This window comes from Gymnoscopelus microlampas (genome assembly GCF_963454915.1).
Source record: "Gymnoscopelus microlampas genome assembly, chromosome: 16".
NCBI lineage: Eukaryota > Metazoa > Chordata > Actinopteri > Myctophiformes > Myctophidae > Gymnoscopelus > Gymnoscopelus microlampas.
The window spans coordinates 49,935,233-49,952,676 of record NC_139953.1 but is presented as its reverse complement, the minus strand read 5'-3'; the positions used below and the strand labels follow the sequence as shown (position 1 = coordinate 49,952,676).

Below are 17,444 nucleotides of genomic sequence, written 5' to 3'. Positions count from 1 at the left end.
GTGATGAAGGTAGAAACAATGTATCAATAATAGAATGTTTTATCACGTTGCTATGGAGATACTGCTGCTTTAATGAGAGAGAGAGAGAGAGAGAGAGAGAGAGAGAGAGAGGAATTAATCTGTATTTCTGAGTGATGTGCGCGCTGCGTGCACGCTGTGTTTATATGTGAAATGAAATGAACTAGATGCGCGGACGCACTGTGCGTGCTTGCGGAAAACAGCGACGATTACTGTGAGAGCCGTGATTTGTGCTGAGAGAGAGAGAGAGAGAGAGAGAGAGAGAGAGAGAGAGAGAGAGAGAGAGAGAGAGAGAGAGAGCGAGAGCGAGAGCGAGAGAGAGAGGGCGAGAGCGAGAGCGAGAGAGAGAGAGAGAGAGAGAGAGAGAGAGAGAGTGAGTGAGAGACCTGCATCGCTCCATAACACTCTCTCTCTCAGACAGACAGAAGGATTATAATATATTCCTGCAACAAGCTGTAAAGATGACGCGGATCAGAGCGGATCCACTAGATCCCACAGACCCTTCAGATCCATCAGAACCGCGATGTGAAAACAACAGATCTGTAGATCTAACACCGTGCTGTGTTTCTGTGCTTTTACCTCGACAGATCTGAGCTCTTTTTTTTCTCCGTGTGTGTGTGTGTGTGTGTGCGTGCGCGCTCACCAAGCAGCGCACACGCATTCCGACACACACAGCCAGAGCCAGCCAGCCAGCCAGCCCACGCACGCACGCACGCGTACGGGCACGGATCCGTTCACAGCTTTACCAACAGCAGCCTCTGACACCCTCCTCCTCCTCCTCATCTTCATCATCTTCATGTGAAGATGGCGACCAGCGGTTCCTCCTCCTCCTCCTACCAGCACCAGTACTACAGCAGCCCCCCTGCTGGGCCCGGCGGCGGGGGGTCCGCGGGGACCGGGGGGTCCGCGGGGGGCATGGGAGGCAAGTACAACCCGGCCTCCTCCTCGTCATCATCCTCCTCCTCCTCATCCTCTGGAGGTGCTGGAGTATCATCCTCCTTCACCATGGAATACACCCAGGACCTCCACCTGAAGATGAGCAAGAAGATAGCACAGCTTACTAAGGTAATAACACCTTTAATATGTTATTATACATACACAGTTTACTAAGGTAATAACACTGTTATTACTATGTTATTATACATACACAGCTTACTAAGGTAATAACACTGTTATTACTATGTTATTATACATACACAGCTTACTAAGGTAATAACACTGTTATTACTATGTTATTATATATACACAGCTTACTAAGGTAATAACACTGTTATTACTATGTTATTATACACTGTATACACAGCTTACTAAGGTAATAACACTGTTATTACTATGTTATTATATATGCACAGCTTACTAAGGTAATAACACTGTTATTACTATGTTATTATATATACACAGTTTACTAAGGTAATAACACTGTTATTACTATGTTATTATATATACACAGCTTACTAAGGTAATAATACTGTTATTACTATGTTATTATATATACACAGCTTACTAAGGTAATAATACTGTTATTACTATGTTATTACATATACACAGCTTACTAAGGTAATAACACTGTTATTACTATGTTATTATATATACACAGCTTACTAAGGTAATAACACTGTTATTACTATGTTATTATATATACACAGCTTACTAAGGTAATAACACTGTTATTACTATGTTATTACATATACACAGCTTACTAAGGTAATAATACTGTTATTACTATGTTATTATATATACACAGCTTACTAAGGTAATAACACTGTTATTACTATGTTATTATATATACACAGCTTACTAAGGTAATAACATCTTTAATATGTTATTATATATACACAGCTTACTAAGGTAATAACACCTTTAATATGTTATTATATATACACAGCTTACTAAGGTAATAATACTGTTATTACTATGTTATTATATATACACAGTTTACTAAGGTAATAACATCTTTAATATGTTATTATATATACACAGCTTACTAAGGTAATAACACCTTTAATATGTTATTATATATACACAGCTTACTAAGGTAATAATACTGTTATTACTATGTTATTATATATACACAGTTTACTAAGGTAATAATACTGTTATTACTATGTTATTATATATACACAGTTTACTAAGGTAATAATACTGTTATTACTATGTTATTATACATACACAGTTTACTAAGGTAATAACACTGTTATTACTATGTTATTATATATACACAGCTTACTAAGGTAATAACACTGTTATTACTATGTTATTATATATACACAGCTTACTAAGGTAATAACACTGTTATTACTATGTTATTATATATACACAGCTTACTAAGGTAATAACACTGTTATTACTATGTTATTATATATACACAGCTTACTAAGGTAATAACACTGTTATTACTATGTTATTATATATACACAGCTTACTAAGGTAATAACACTGTTATTACTATGTTATTATATATACACAGCTTACTAAGGTAATAACACTGTTATTACTATGTTATTATATATACACAGTTTACTAAGGTAATAACACTGTTATTACTATGTTATTATATATACACAGCTTACTAAGGTAATAATACTGTTATTACTATGTTATTATATATACACAGCTTACTAAGGTAATAACACCTTTAATATGTTATTATATATACACAGTTTACTAAGGTAATAACACTGTTATTACTATGTTATTATATATACACAGTTTACTAAGGTAATAACATCTTTAATATGTTATTATATATACACAGTTTACTAAGGTAATAACACCTTTAATATGTTATTATATATACACAGCTTACTAAGGTAATAATACTGTTATTACTATGTTATTATATATACACAGCTTACTAAGGTAATAACACTGTTATTACTATGTTATTATATATACACAGTTTACTAAGGTAATAACACTGTTATTACTATGTTATTATACACTGTATACACAGCTTACTAAGGTAATAACATCTTTAATATGTTATTATATATACACAGCTTACTAAGGTAATAACATCTTTAATATGTTATTATATATACACAGCTTACTAAGGTAATAACACTGTTATTACTATGTTATTATATATACACAGCTTACTAAGGTAATAACACCTTTAATATGTTATTATATATACACAGCTTACTAAGGTAATAACACCTTTAATATGTTATTATATATACACAGCTTACTAAGGTAATAACACTGTTATTACTATGTTATTACATATACACAGCTTACTAAGGTAATAACATCTTTAATATGTTATTATATATACACAGCTTACTAAGGTAATAACACCTTTAATATGTTATTATATATACACAGCTTACTAAGGTAATAACACCTTTAATATGTTATTATATATACACAGCTTACTAAGGTAATAACACTGTTATTACTATGTTATTACATATACACAGCTTACTAAGGTAATAACATCTTTAATATGTTATTATATATACACAGCTTACTAAGGTAATAACACTGTTATTACTATGTTATTATACATACACAGTTTACTAAGGTAATAACACTGTTATTACTATGTTATTATATATACACAGCTTACTAAGGTAATAACACTGTTATTACTATGTTATTACATATACACAGCTTACTAAGGTAATAACACTGTTATTACTATGTTATTATACATACACAGTTTACTAAGGTAATAACACTGTTATTACTATGTTATTATATATACACAGCTTACTAAGGTAATAACACTGTTATTACTATGTTATTATATATACACAGCTTACTAAGGTAATAATACTGTTATTACTATGTTATTATATATACACAGCTTACTAAGGTAATAACACTGTTATTACTATGTTATTATACATACACAGCTTACTAAGGTAATAACACTGTTATTACTATGTTATTATATATACACAGCTTACTAAGGTAATAACACTGTTATTACTATGTTATTATACATACACAGCTTACTAAGGTAATAATACTGTTATTACTATGTTATTATATATACACAGCTTACTAAGGTAATAACACTGTTATTACTATGTTATTATATATACACAGTTTACTAAGGTAATAACACTGTTATTACTATGTTATTATACATACACAGCTTACTAAGGTAATAACACTGTTATTACTATGTTATTATATATACACAGTTTACTAAGGTAATAACACTGTTATTACTATGTTATTATACATACACAGCTTACTAAGGTAATAACACTGTTATTACTATGTTATTATACATACACAGCTTACTAAGGTAATAACACTGTTATTACTATGTTATTATACATACACAGCTTACTAAGGTAATAACACTGTTATTACTATGTTATTATATATGCACAGCTTACTAAGGTAATAACACTGTTATTACTATGTTATTATATATACACAGTTTACTAAGGTAATAACACTGTTATTACTATGTTATTATATATACACAGTTTACTAAGGTAATAACACTGTTATTACTATGTTATTATATATACACAGCTTACTAAGGTAATAACACTGTTATTACTATGTTATTATACACTGTATACACAGCTTACTAAGGTAATAACATCTTTAATATGTTATTATATATACACAGCTTACTAAGGTAATAACATCTTTAATATGTTATTATATATACACAGCTTACTAAGGTAATAACACTGTTATTACTATGTTATTATACACTGTATACACAGCTTACTAAGGTAATAACACTGTTATTACTATGTTATTATATATGCACAGCTTACTAAGGTAATAACACTGTTATTACTATGTTATTATATATACACAGTTTACTAAGGTAATAACACTGTTATTACTATGTTATTATATATACACAGTTTACTAAGGTAATAACACTGTTATTACTATGTTATTATATATACACAGCTTACTAAGGTAATAACACTGTTATTACTATGTTATTACATATACACAGCTTACTAAGGTAATAACACTGTTATTACTATGTTATTATACACTGTATACACAGCTTACTAAGGTAATAACATCTTTAATATGTTATTATATATACACAGCTTACTAAGGTAATAACATCTTTAATATGTTATTATATATACACAGCTTACTAAGGTAATAACACTGTTATTACTATGTTATTATATATACACAGCTTACTAAGGTAATAACACCTTTAATATGTTATTATATATACACAGCTTACTAAGGTAATAACACCTTTAATATGTTATTATATATACACAGCTTACTAAGGTAATAACACTGTTATTACTATGTTATTACATATACACAGCTTACTAAGGTAATAACATCTTTAATATGTTATTATATATACACAGCTTACTAAGGTAATAACATCTTTAATATGTTATTATATATACACAGCTTACTAAGGTAATAACACTGTTATTACTATGTTATTATACATACACAGTTTACTAAGGTAATAACACTGTTATTACTATGTTATTATATATACACAGCTTACTAAGGTAATAACACTGTTATTACTATGTTATTATATATACACAGCTTACTAAGGTAATAATACTGTTATTACTATGTTATTATACATACACAGCTTACTAAGGTAATAACACTGTTATTACTATGTTATTATATATACACAGCTTACTAAGGTAATAACACTGTTATTACTATGTTATTATATATACACAGCTTACTAAGGTAATAACACTGTTATTACTATGTTATTACATATACACAGCTTACTAAGGTAATAACACCTTTAATATGTTATTATACATACACAGCTTACTAAGGTAATAACACCTTTAATATGTTATTATATATACACAGCTTACTAAGGTAATAACACCTTTAATATGTTATTATATATAAACAGCTTACTAAGGTAATAACACCTTTAATATGTTATTATATATACACAGCTTACTAAGGTAATAACACTGTTATTACTATGTTATTATACATACACAGTTTACTAAGGTAATAACACTGTTATTACTATGTTATTATACATACACAGTTTACTAAGGTAATAACACTGTTATTACTATGTTATTATACATACACAGTTTACTAAGGTAATAACACATTAATTATTATTTATAATGTTATTATATATGCACAGCTTACCAAGATAAATATATATAACACAGTTATTATTATGTTTATAGTGTTATTATATGCACAGCTCACCAAGGTAAAACACAGTAAAATTGACACATCTATTTGGTTCCATTCTGAACACTTGTCAGAGTTAGATTTGACTGTATATGTACTATAGGCTAAGGTGACACGTTATTATTATTGTTATTGCTCTTAATATTATTATCATTATTAGTATATAGGCCTATATGCAGAGAGTCCAAAACACACATTAAAACATCACAGAATGATAACAGTGCACCCCTATATATGATTTATATTCATATGAACTGTCACTTCTTATATAGACTCAGTTTCAAAGGCTGATGCTGGGCCCTTGGATGGGACATGACACAGACTTTATGGTGGGGGTGCCGGACCCTTGACTTAAAGGAGTAGTTCATCCAAAAAAATGACGTATTTTCTATCAATTACACGCCCCATGAAGCCTCCAATTCATGGATTTTTGTTTTGTTTTAGTCGTATTCCTGAGACAATCATTTGATTACCGTCTCCTACCGGTTAATGTATTCAGTAGGAGACACAAAGGAGTCTCTTTGTGTCTCCTACCGGAAATACACACGGCCATCAAATTATTGTCTCCGGAAAGCAACTAAAACAAAAAATCTCTGTGAATCCATTCATGTAATTGATAGAAAATAAGTAATTGTTTGGGTGAATTACTCCTTTAACCCATTAAGACCTGAAGAAACATCTGTGTCATTTTTTAGATTTGAGCTAAAAAGCATTATTTTAAACTTTGGGCTATTCAAAAATAGCAGATCTACAAGCTCATAAAGTGCCGTGCTATGAGCTTGTAGATCTGCTATTTTTGAAAAAATCTTGAAAATGTGTGCAAATCTTTAAATATATATTGTTTTAAAGCAAACATTTTTAACTCAAATCTTTGCTTCTGGGGGGTCCCTGGAACAACATGTTTTGAGATGGGGGTCGGCGGCCAAATACATATACGTTTGGGGGTCCTTGAAATGGAGAGGTTTGAGCACCACTGATATAGAAACATAACGTTTTTTCAGAAAACTGTTGGGATTTAGGAGACAGAAGTGTGTGTGTGTGTGTGTGTGTGTGTGTGTGTGTGTGTGTGTGTGTGTGTGTGTGTGTGTGTGTGTGTGTGTGTGTGTGGGGAGTGTGTGCTGAAGCAGTTAACGAAGAGTAATGAAATCATTCAGAATGATTGAACATCATTTAGTTATTTATCAGATGAACTGATTCGCTAACAGAGCATCCTGACTCCTGACAGATTCCAGTCTTGGTGCCAGGTTTTAATTTTTTATCTAAAAGCAGTAAAATAGTTTCACTACGATGTGAAAGACCCTGTTTGCCTTAGTTATATTGAATCATTTGCAATGTCTATCTATCTATCTATCTATCTATCTATCTATCTATCTATCTATCTATCTATCTATCTATCTATCTATCTATCTATCTGTCTATCTATCTATCTATCTATCTATCTATCTATCTATCTATCTATCTAAGCGTCTCCTGGCGACAGCCTGTTGTAGATGGCTGGCTCCAGTGTTGCCAGATTCTGTGAGTGAAACAAGCGACCTGGTCTATGAAAACAAGCCCAAAAGAAGCGACCAGTTTCACCACTTGAGCCCTATTGCATCAGCTAGTCTTGAAACTAAGCCCAAATAAGCAACTGCGCTCCAGAAACAAGCCCAAACAAAAGCAACCCGCAACCGCAACTATGCGGGTATAACATTCAGGAGGTGTAGTTCAGACTCTATATAACATTCAGGAGGTGTAGTTCAGACTCTATATAACATTCAGGAGGTGTAGTTCAGACTCTATATAACATTCAGGAGGTGTGGTTCAGACTCTATATAACATTCAGGAGGTGTGGTTCCAGACTCTATATAACATTCAGGAGGTGTAGTTCAGACTCTATATAACATTCAGGAGGTGTAGTTCAGACTCTATATAACATTCAGGAGGTGTGGTTCCAGACTCTATATAACATTCAGGAGGTGTGGTTCCAGACTCTATATAACATTCAGGAGGTGTAGTTCAGACTCTATATAACATTCAGGAGGTGTAGTTCAGACTCTATATAACATTCAGGAGGTGTAGTTCAGACTCTATATAACATTCAGGAGGTGTAGTTCAGACTCTATATAACATTCAGGAGGTGTGGTTCCAGACTCTATATAACATTCAGGAGGTGTAGTTCAGACTCTATATAACATTCAGAAGGTGTAGTTCAGACTCTATATAACATTCAGGAGGTGTGGTTCCAGACTCTATATAACATTCAGGAGGTGTAGTTCAGACTCTATATAACATTCAGGAGGTGTAGTTCAGACTCTATATAACATTCAGGAGGTGTAGTTCAGACTCTATATAACATTCAGGAGGTGTAGTTCAGACTCTATATAACATTCAGGAGGTGTAGTTCAGACTCTATATAACATTCAGGAGGTGTAGTTCCAGAGAATATGTGTCTGTCTACACGAGACTAGTTTGACTGAGGTGAAAGTTAGCGAGACTCATTTACCATCCTGTTTTCAAAAGGCTGTCCTGTCATCAACTGTGAAACACAACACTCTGTCTGTCTGTCTGTCTGTCTGTCTGTCTGTCTGTCTGTCTGTCTGTCTGTCTGTCTGTCTGTCTGTCTGCCCCTCCCCTCCAGCTGTTCTCACCATGACTCCAGCTTTGATCTCCAACTGAATGACAGAGCTGCCACCGCACACACACACACACACACACACACACACACACACACACACACACACACACACACACACACACACACACACACACACACACACACACACACACACACACACACACACACACACACACTCCCCAGGTGGCTTGTTGAGAGCGTCTGTAACCCCCCCCCCCTCCCCCCTCACCGTAGTTGATGACAACTCACTACTTGACTGACAACTGCTGTTTGTAATGTGTGTGTGTGTGTGTGTGTGCGCGAGCGTGCGCGTACATACGCGCGTGTGCGTGAGAGAGAGAGCTGTCGCGCTGAAGGATCTTGTTTATTTTAACATACAGTATAATTAAATTAAATTAAAACTTGTATTCATTTATACTGACTTATCCAGATTTAAAGCTTTACCCCAGTGGCTCTCAATCTTTTTAATTTCAAGGTAAGGGTCCATTTGGTTCCATTTGTTACACACTCAGAGTTACAGACCTGTAAGGGTCCCAGACACCCCTGGGGGTCCCCAGAACCACTGCTCTAAAAGCAGTTTGAGTGGTCCTCAAAGTGTTGTCTGGGGACCCCCAGGGGTCCTTGAGGGGGTTCCATGTATGTATGTATTATATATATCAGCTATCTGTAAGTCGGCTATCTTGTGGGCTTGTAGATCTGCTATTTTCCCCCAAAAACCCTCAAAAACATTTGAAAAAAATTAAATAGTAATTCTTTAACATTTTAACAACACATATCTTGTATGGGGGTCCCCGGCACCCACACATTGTCAGATAGGGGGTCCTTGAAATGAACACGTTTGAGAAGCGCTCATATGAGGGATTTATCTGATTTGTGCAACATATGTTTTATAATTCATTCATTCATTCTTTCATAAGGTTTCTGGCTGTGGCTGTTCAGCTCAGAGATAAAGCAGGCTTTGGCTGTCATGGAAACTAGAACTATATAAATAATAATTCAGGCCATGGTATGAGGCAACGCACGCACACACACACACACACACACACACGCACGCACGCACGCACGCACGCACGCACGCACGCACGCACGCACGCACGCACGCACGCACGCACGCACGCACTCATGCACACACACACACACACACACACACACTTGAGCGTATCTGTAGATATGTTCTTCCATTTGTACACTCTCAGAGTTAACCCATGAAGACCTGAGGCAGCGTCTAAAAAAAATCAAAATCCTAAAAAAAAAATCGTAAAAAAATATAAAAAAATAATTTTCACGATTTTTCAAAAATAGCAGATCTACAAGCTCGTAGCGCGGCACTCGGTGCCGCGCTACGAGCTTGTAGATCTGCTATTTTTGAATAGCCAAAGACATCTAAAGTGACAGAGATGCGTTCCAGGTATCAATGTACACTAATTCAGAAAGTGTAGCAGTGAGAGAGAATGTGTGCGTGCGTGCGTGCGTGCGTGGTTGTGTGTGTGTGTGTGTGTGTGTGTGTGTGTAAAGTCCTGGTCGACACACCAACACCGCACAAACTGTTGCAAGCAGTCGGCCGACTCGTGCGTCAGAGGACATCAGATGAAACTAGTGCTCCTCGGAGCACAGGTCTCCGCCACGTCGGTTATTGTGGCCACCTGGTGGCGCTATAATAGGCCACTGTGAAAAGGATGGCATTTCTTCCTCGGGCTATAGTGGGAATGTGCGTGCGTTCATGATTTGAGGCATTTTGTTGCAAAAATGTGTTTTGGTAAATTAGACCTGCTGGTGGCGCTATAACAGGCCAATGTGAAAAGGGTGGCATTTCTTCCGCGGCCTATCCTGCAAACTTTGGAAGCCAACCTTAGCCAATCAGGATGGAATATGAAATACCGGACACATCCGTCTTGATCACATGGCTATAGAGATACTGTGTACCGATTTGCGTGATGTTTGGATAAAATCTGTAGGAGTACATGGGTTTTAAACAAATCGGCCTCCTGGTGGCGCTATAACAGGCCCATGTGAAAAATGTGGGGCAGAGGTTCTGAATTGGCATCCAGGGAGTGTGTGTGCACAGTTTCACAGCGACCGGGCCAACGGTGCTGGAGATTAGCTGGTAACGCACGGACAGGACAGGACAGGACACACGGACGGACGGACGGACGGACGGACAGGGGGTAAAACATACTCTCTCGCCATGCCTTTTGGCCTGGCGGAGACAATAACTCTCCACACCAGGAGGTGGCAGTAGTTTCCATTCCTCAGAGAACTGGAGGCTGAGAAAGCTTCGACCAAAACAAAAACAGATTATTTTCGTGCTAGTCGCACTCGTAGTCATTGTTGGCCAAGTTACTATTAAAAAGTAAGTTATAGCTGTAGTTACTGCTCTCCAAAAAGTAACTAATTACTTTACTTTAAAAAATAACCATGATAAAAATAAAGGTTTTCCTCTACCATCCCTGCAGTGGTAGAGAGATATTCTAACTCAGTGGTTCTCAAACCTTTTCATGTCAAGGACCCCCAAATTGACACTTATTAGCCCGTGGACCCCTATTTGAAAAGCTTCAGTCTCATAGTCAGGATACTGTGGCCCTGCGTTCACTGCTATTCTGCTGACTAGTTCCCTGAAGGCAACAGACTCAACCGTTGCGATGGGAAGCACGTCCTCAACGACATACCTGGGACCTCAATCTGTTTAGTTGAGTCTAGATGACATGCTGTGGCGATTTAAAATGAATAGTTTTTTGTCTGTTTAGATGGAGTAGCTCTATCTGGGTCACTGCCGGTGGTAGAGACGATGGGGTCTTTGGCGACTGGTTTTACAACCCCATGTACTTTAGTTAGGTGCTTCAGGGGATTAGCATTGCTGTTACTTATTGTGGACAATGTTTTCTGTCCTGCACACAGTTTACATTTGACTGCAATATTTTTAGCGTCCTTTATCCCCACGAATTCAAAATAAAGTGGCACAAAGAAAAAAGGCCCCGCTACCCCAAACATGGGTCCTGACCATAGACTGTATAAAAGAGATGGACAAAGCCACACCTCTGCTTTCTACAGACCGAAAATGAAGCCGATTGTTCAGCTGTTTCAAATCCGCCATCTTTCAATATGGCGTCATATCCTGCAGAATGCCACCAGACCATGATTGGTTGGGCAGCTTGTCGATCAAGAGCGGGTGCGGGGAATGAATGCTATTGGTTGTGTGGCTTGTCAATCAAATCATCCCGTCCCTCTTAGGGCATAACCTACTTTATCGTCACTTTTAAAATAAATAGGACCAGGGACGTGCACAGATAGACTCTAGGTGGTGCTAGAGCACCTGCCCTTTTGCCGTCTTGACCAGAAGTGCCCTTTTGAAAAAAAGAAAAACACATTTATTTATTTTTAGTTTACAGCAGTGGTCTTCAGCAGGGGGTCCGGGACCCCTAGGGGGTCCTCAGAGTTACTACAGGGGGTCCGCCAAATCTTTATGTGATATGATTTTTCTTTTCACCATAACCACTCGAAACCTAGCATCCCTTTTCTGAGGAGAACTTTAGCCAAAAATAGCCGATCTACAAGCTCACAACGCCTCGCGCTGCGAGGCGTTGTGGGCTTGTAGATCTGCTATTTTTGGCAAAGAGGTATAGGTGTAGAGGGAAAAAAGACCAGACCAAGTAAACAAAAAAAAGTATAATTTAATTGAGCACCTGCCCCTCAAAATGTCTGTGCACGCCACTGAATAGGACCCCAAATTTAGCAAAACTCATATCATGATGATTGAAAGAAGACTTTAAACTAGCGACTGGAAGCATATAGTATTTATGACGATGTTTATTAAGGTAAGAAAATCTATTCTAAAGTTTGTCAAAAACCCATCCGCTTGCGTTAAGATAATCTTTTTCTGACACCAGCAGGTGTGAAACAGTGAGACTACAGGCCATTCATATGAACTGCATCTTCCGTTTTGGAGTCACTGTAAAAATATCAGGCTGGCCTCTTGGTCCTGACCCACTGTTAGGGAAACAGTGCTCTAAAGAAAGCTCCTGATACCTCTGTCTGATTTCATTAAGATAACACACACACACACACACACACACACACACACACACACACACACACACACACACACACACACACACACACACACACACACACACACACACACACACACACACACACACACACACACACACACACAATAGATCAGCCTGAAGCATTTTCCAGCACAAATAAAGCTCTGATTGTGCTTGGTCACTCTGTATGCGCACACATGCACACGCACGCACGCACGCACGCACGCACGCACGCACGCACACACGCACGCACGCACGCACGCACGCACACAGTAAAATCGTCAGAGTACAAATGTTCAATGAACACTGAGGATGTGTGTGTGTGTGTGTGTGTGTGTGTGTGTGTGTGTGTGTGTGTGTGTGTGTGTGTGTGTGTGTGTGTGTGTGTGTGTGTGTGTGTGTGTGTGTGTGTGTGTGTGTGTGTGTGTGTGTGCAAGGTGTGTGTGTGTGTGTGCAAGGTGTGTGTCCTACGGTGTTTTGATGAATCATTGTGAGTTTGACCCTTAACGACCTCTCTGAAGCTGTGTTACTGGTGACACTAACTCATCTCCTGAACCCATAACCGCTCTATTATTTTGATATCCTACTATAATTCTAGTAACCTCTGTAGTGGTGAGGCTGCTACCCGGTTCTCCTCAGTGGCTGGACCAATTGCTCTGATTTTGCACACAGCCATTGACCATTACCATCTGAACTTAACTGTGAAGCCCGTTTTTCAATTTCATCAAATCTCAGCTTCTTATTAGCGTTTATGTGTGAAAGAATGTCGCCTCCCGGCTTGCCAGATCATGTGCGCATATCCCCCCACGGATGCGTCGACCGGGTATGGTCTAGTCTATATAAAACACATATTGTATGGTCTGGGATTTGATCTCCATATTTCACCTTTTCATTACATTTTCATGTTCCATCTTTCAAACATGTAATTATTGCGTTGGCTATTCAAAAATAGCAGATCTACAAGCTTGCAGCGCTTGTAGATCTGCTATTTTTGGCACATTTTTGAATTTTTTTAAAAGTGTTTTTTAACATTTTCGGCATCAGTTCTTAATGGGTTAAGAAAAAGTGAAAAGATAGTATCAAAAATAGCCGATCTATGTAGATGTACAAGCTCATAGCCGATCAGAATGCACCCTTATGGGTCCACTTAACACCCTTATGGGTCTATGTATCTCAGGGTGTAATTAACACCCTTATGGGTCTATGTATCTCAGGGTGTAATTAACACCCTTATGGGTCCACTCAGAGTGTAATTAACACTGAGGATTTGTCAGTGAGAGCAGAATGAGGTCACTGCTAATCCTCTCTCTACTAGCCAACAGTGCTAACTGCTAGCACACGCTCTCTCTGTGTGTGTGGGGGTGCTCCTTCCATTCCGACATCTCACCACTCCGACTAGTGGCTTCCGCGTGCGGTTAAGGTTAGGGTTAGGGTTAGGTATAGGGTTCGTCAACGTCGGAAAGGCGACATGTCGGAAAGGAGAAATGCACCCGTGTGTGTGTGTGTGTGTGTGTGTGTGTGTGTGTGTGTGCGTGCGTGCGCGGCTACGCACGCTTGCGTGTCGCACAGGCAGGTGATGTAGTAGCCTCATTCATCACCCTTGGACAGCACACGCACACGCGCACACGCACACACGCGTACACACACACACACGCACGCACGCACGCACGCACATACACACACACACACACACTGATTTTTTTCCCTCAGTCTCTTGGTGAACCTCTTGTCCTACGTTTAGTCTTTATTTTAAGATTGTTTTGCAGTATGGTGCCTGACGATCATGCAGTGTTTTGCTTTTTATGATGTACTAGACCATACCCGGTCGACGCATCCGTGGGGGGTTATGCGCACATGATCTGGCAACCCGGGAGGCAGTTCGTCCCATAGCTGGGCAGCCCCGTAACCATGGCGACAGTGTTTGACACAAAAACGCTAATAAGAAGCTGAGATTTGATGAAATTGAAAAACGGGCTTCACAGTAAAGTTCAGATGGTAATGGTCAATGGCTGTGTGCAAAATCAGAGCAATTGCTCCAGCCACTGAGGAGAACCGGGTAGCTTCACCTACTCACTCACTCACTCACTCACTCACCACTACAGACGGACAGAGGTTACTAGAATTATAGCAGGATGTATTACCATGCTCATGTCATGTTTTTAGTCTGTGTAGTATTTATGTGTGCTCTCTGTGTGCAAAGCAAATTCCCGTAAGGGTAATAAAGGTTTCATTCATTCATTCATTCATTATCACTGCAGACTGTGTTTATAAGGATTCCATCTCTTTCTGCATGCAGTCGGTACAGAACGCTGCCAGACTCGTTGCTAGGACTAGGAGATCAGATCAGAGCTCATAACCGCGGTACTGGCTGCCACTAACGTTTAGATTAGATTGACTGTGAGGTCAGCTGCTGCTGCGCTGTGTCAGTCACTGACTGTCAGGGACGTGCACAGATAGACTCTAGGTGGTGCTAGAGCACCTGCCCTTTGCCCTCTTGACCAGAAGTGCCGTTTTGAAAAAAAGGGGAAAAAAAGGTTTTTTTTTTACCAGTTTACAGCAGGGGTCTTCAACAGGGGGTCCGGGACCCCTAGGGGGTCCTCAGAGTTACTACAGGGGGTCCGCCAAATCTTTATGTGATATGATTTTTCTTTTTACCATAACCACTCGAAACCTAGCATCCCTTTTCTGAGGAGAACTTTAGCCAAACAAGAATGACAAGTCATAATAAAGCCGCATGCGGCAGGCTTTTTTGGCCCCAATCTTGTCAACAACACAACATTTAACTATAAAGAAATGAAGATGACAAAAGACAGCTAATGGTTGTCAGGTGATGGACAATTAACACGTTGCAGAATGAATGAAAGATGCAATCAGAGTGATGCACAGCGAGCCACACAGTATAGGCAAAATAATAATAGTATTCAAATAGTAGCTTTAAGGCTACTAATCATTTATAGAGTTCTCAACGGGCCTGAAAATGAAGGCTCGGCCCTAACTGGGCCCGACTGGGCCGGCCCGGGGCTCGGCCCGAACCCGACTATTGCCATCATGTTAGGCCCAAAACCCGAAAAAAAAGAAAAGAAGATTTTCGATTTTTTGTTTTATTAAATATCTTTAATATTATTATTCTGTTCTGAATATATATTTATCTATTATGAAGATGGCGCTGACGGCAGCGGACATTAACTTACACTGTGCTTACACTGTGCTGATTTAAATGAAGTTAAATCCTTATCTTGCTCACACACCTCTGTGCAATGAGATGCATCGTCTGCATTTCTCTGCCTCTCTCGACCGAGTCTTTGTCTCCCCCCTCCCCCCCCCTGACTGTTTGAGACCGACTCGAGACTGTTGTTAACCTATTAGCTTAAGTTTACACGCGTTGGGTGAACACTTTTATAATACTGAACTAAACGCGGGTGGATTACATTGTATTGTGAAAATTAGAAAGCACCGTTTCTGCCACTTGTGTAACCTAACAAAACACGACGGCATAGAGCACGCCGGTCAGTTATCGTAACTCACAAAAACACATTGAACAGCCTGTTATACCTTCAAATTAAAACCATCTGAAAACGTCAACAACGACACATGTGTACTGTACTGCGTGTATGCACGTTCTCGCGCGTGGCTTGCTATATATGGAAAACCCGCTCCTGCGTTCTTCAATTGATTTCTGAACGAACCTGACCACTGAATGTACACTATTGTTGAAGGCTGGTGTACTGTAGACCGAAATTGCCGTGGGTTTTTGTATTAAAAGGGCCCTTGATATGGATGCATCATGCGGTAGGCAGTAGCCCTGAAACATGAATGTGAACCATGGCTACATATGCGGCAATGGATTACAAGAACGCTCGTCCCCAAACACACTCGCCCGGGTCTAATCCAGCGGCCTCTGTCCGCGAAATGAATGGGGGTGAGTGTGTTTTGGGGCGAGTGTTCTGTTTACCTCGCCCAGAATCGCTTTTTTTTTAACTCTCTCTCACATGGTTAATACATTTGATTTTGGGATGTACAATACATGAAAATTACGGGATTAATAACGCAACTTGCGTTGAGAACTAATGGAGAGTGGACATTACCGCGTTTGGCTAAAAACAGTTAGTAACATCATACAAGCATACAAGCTAACTATTAGCCAAATTCGGCTAGCGCTCAGACGAATCCACTGAGAGAGGCGTGTCTAGTCCCATAGCTTGGGAGGACGAGGGCGCCCGTTCAGAGTATGTGAAAGTATCCCATTGGCTTAAACGACAGCCAATCACGCAAAAAAAGTGTCGCAAACATGAATACATGTCGGAAATCTGTCGGGTCAGAGTCAGACTGAATATAGAGCCGCTATGCTTTTCAGCATGCGGCTAAAAATAGCCGATCTACAAGCCCACAACGCCTCGCAGCGCGAGGCGTTGTGGGCTTGTAGATCTGCTATTTTTGGCAAAGAGGTATAGGTGTAGAGGGGAAAAAAGAGCAGACCAAGTAAACAAAAAAGTATAATTTACTTGAGCACCTGCCCCTCAAAATGTCTGTGCACGCCACTGCTGACTGTTCACGTTACTATTTTACCTGCTTTTCATAAACTTTTACTAACACTAACTTTACAAAGATGT

The 17,444-nt window shown here is 38.7% G+C and overlaps 1 protein-coding gene across 1 annotated transcript in view; it reads left to right on the top strand.

Moving 5' to 3' along the window:
- Positions 1 to 822: 822 nt before the first annotated feature.
- Positions 823 to 17,444, top strand: part of fam184ab (family with sequence similarity 184 member Ab) — a gene marked incomplete at its 5' end in the record, with an annotated part of 89,623 nt that continues 73,001 nt past the window's right edge. The window contains 1 exon segment of the mRNA XM_084082294.1: positions 823 to 1,083. Within this exon segment, the coding sequence (XP_083938420.1) occupies positions 823 to 1,083 (261 nt within the window).